Consider the following 2,500-nt stretch of genomic DNA (forward strand, 5'->3'; position numbering starts at 1 on the left):
CTACCTGTCTGTCTCTCTGTCTGTCTACCTGTCTGTCTGTCTCTCTACCTGTCTGTCTCTCTACCTGTCTGTCTCTCTACCTGTCTGTCTCTCTGTAGGAGGCGTACTCTATAGCTCGTCAGTTTAATCTGGTTCCTCCGGTGTGTGAGCAGGCAGAGTATCATTACTTCCAGAGAGACAAAGTGGAACTCCACCTGCCAGAGCTCTACCACAAGATAGGTACTACACACACTACACACACTACACACTACACACTACACACACTACACACTACACACACTACACACTACAGACACTACAGACACTACACACACTACACACACTACACACTACACACACTACACACACTACACACTACACACTACACACACTACACACTACAGACACTACACACTACAGACACTACAGACACTACACACACTACACACACACTACACACACTACACACACTACACACACTACACACTACACACTACACACTACACACTACACACTACACACTACACACACTACACACACTACACACTACACACTACACACACTACACACTACACACTACACACTACAGACACTACAGACACTACACACACTACACACACTACACACTACACACACTACACACACTACACACTACACACTACACACACTACACACTACACACACTACACACACTACACACTACACACTACACACACTACACACTACAGACACTACACACTACAGACACTACACACACTACACACTACACACACACTACACACTACACACTACACACACTACACACTACAGACACTACACACTACAGACACTACAGACACTACACACACTACACACACTACACACACACTACACACACTACACACACTACACACTACAGACACTACAGACACTACACACACTACACACACTACACACTACACACACTACACACTACAGACACTACAGACACTACACACACTACACACACTACAGACACTACACACACTACACACACTACACACACTACAGACACTACACACACTACACACACTACAGACACTACACACACTACACACACTACAGACACTACACACACTACAGACACTACACACTACACACACTACACACACTACACACACTACAGACACTACACACTACACACACTACACACACTACACACACACTACACACACTACACACACTACACACACACTACACACACTACACACACTACACACTACACACACTACACACACTACAGACACTACACACACTACACACTACACACTACACACACTACACACTACAGACACTACAGACACTACAGACACTACACACACTACACACACTACACACACTACAGACACTACAGACACTACACACACTACAGACACTACACACTACACACACTACACACACTACACACTACACACACTACAGACACTACACACACTACACACTACACACACTACACACTACACACACTACACACTACAGACACTACAGACACTACAGACACTACAGACACTACACACACTACACACACTACACACTACACACTACAGACACTACAGACACTACACACACTACACACTACACACTACAGACACTACAGACACTACACACACTACACACTACAGACACTACAGACACTACAGACACTACACACACTACACACACACTACACACACTACACACTACACACACTACACACTACAGACACTACAGACACTACACACACTACACACTACACACACTACACACTACAGACACTACACACACTACACACACTACACACACTACAGACACTACACACACTACACACACTACAGACACTACACACACTACACACACTACAGACACTACACACACTACAGACACTACACACTACACACACTACACACACTACACACACTACACACACTACAGACACTACAGACACTACACACACTACACACTACACACACTACACACTACACACACTACACACACTACACACACTACACACTACACACACTACACACACTACACACTACAGACACTACACACACTACACACACTACACACACTACACACTACAGACACTACAGACACTACACACACTACACACACTACACACTACAGACACTACACACACTACAGACACTACAGACACTACACACACTACAGACACTACAGACACTACACACACTACACACACTACACACACTACAGACACTACACACACTACACACACTACAGACACTACAGACACTACAGACACTACACACACTACAGACACTACACACACTACACACACTACACACACTACACACTACACACTACATACACACACACTACACACTACACACTACACACACTACACACACTACAGACACTACACACACTACAGACACTACACACTACATACACACACTACACACACTACAGACACTACACACACTACACACACTACACACACTACAGACACTACACACTACATACACACACTACACACACTACAGACACTACACACACTACA

The 2,500-nt window shown here is 44.5% G+C and overlaps 1 protein-coding gene across 3 annotated transcripts in view; it reads left to right on the forward strand.

The window, feature by feature from the left end:
* Window positions 1-2,500, forward strand: part of LOC132958109 (voltage-gated potassium channel subunit beta-3-like) — a 35,203-nt gene that overhangs the window by 27,225 nt on the left and 5,478 nt on the right. For all 3 annotated transcript variants that reach the window (XM_061030730.1, XM_061030728.1, XM_061030729.1), the window contains one exon: window positions 99-219. In XM_061030730.1, coding sequence (XP_060886713.1) covers window positions 99-219 — 121 coding nt within the window. The remainder of the gene's footprint in view (window positions 1-98; window positions 220-2,500) is intronic.

The sequence above is a fragment of the Labrus mixtus genome, chromosome 23 (assembly GCF_963584025.1).
Source record: "Labrus mixtus chromosome 23, fLabMix1.1, whole genome shotgun sequence".
Classification (NCBI taxonomy): domain Eukaryota; kingdom Metazoa; phylum Chordata; class Actinopteri; order Labriformes; family Labridae; genus Labrus; species Labrus mixtus.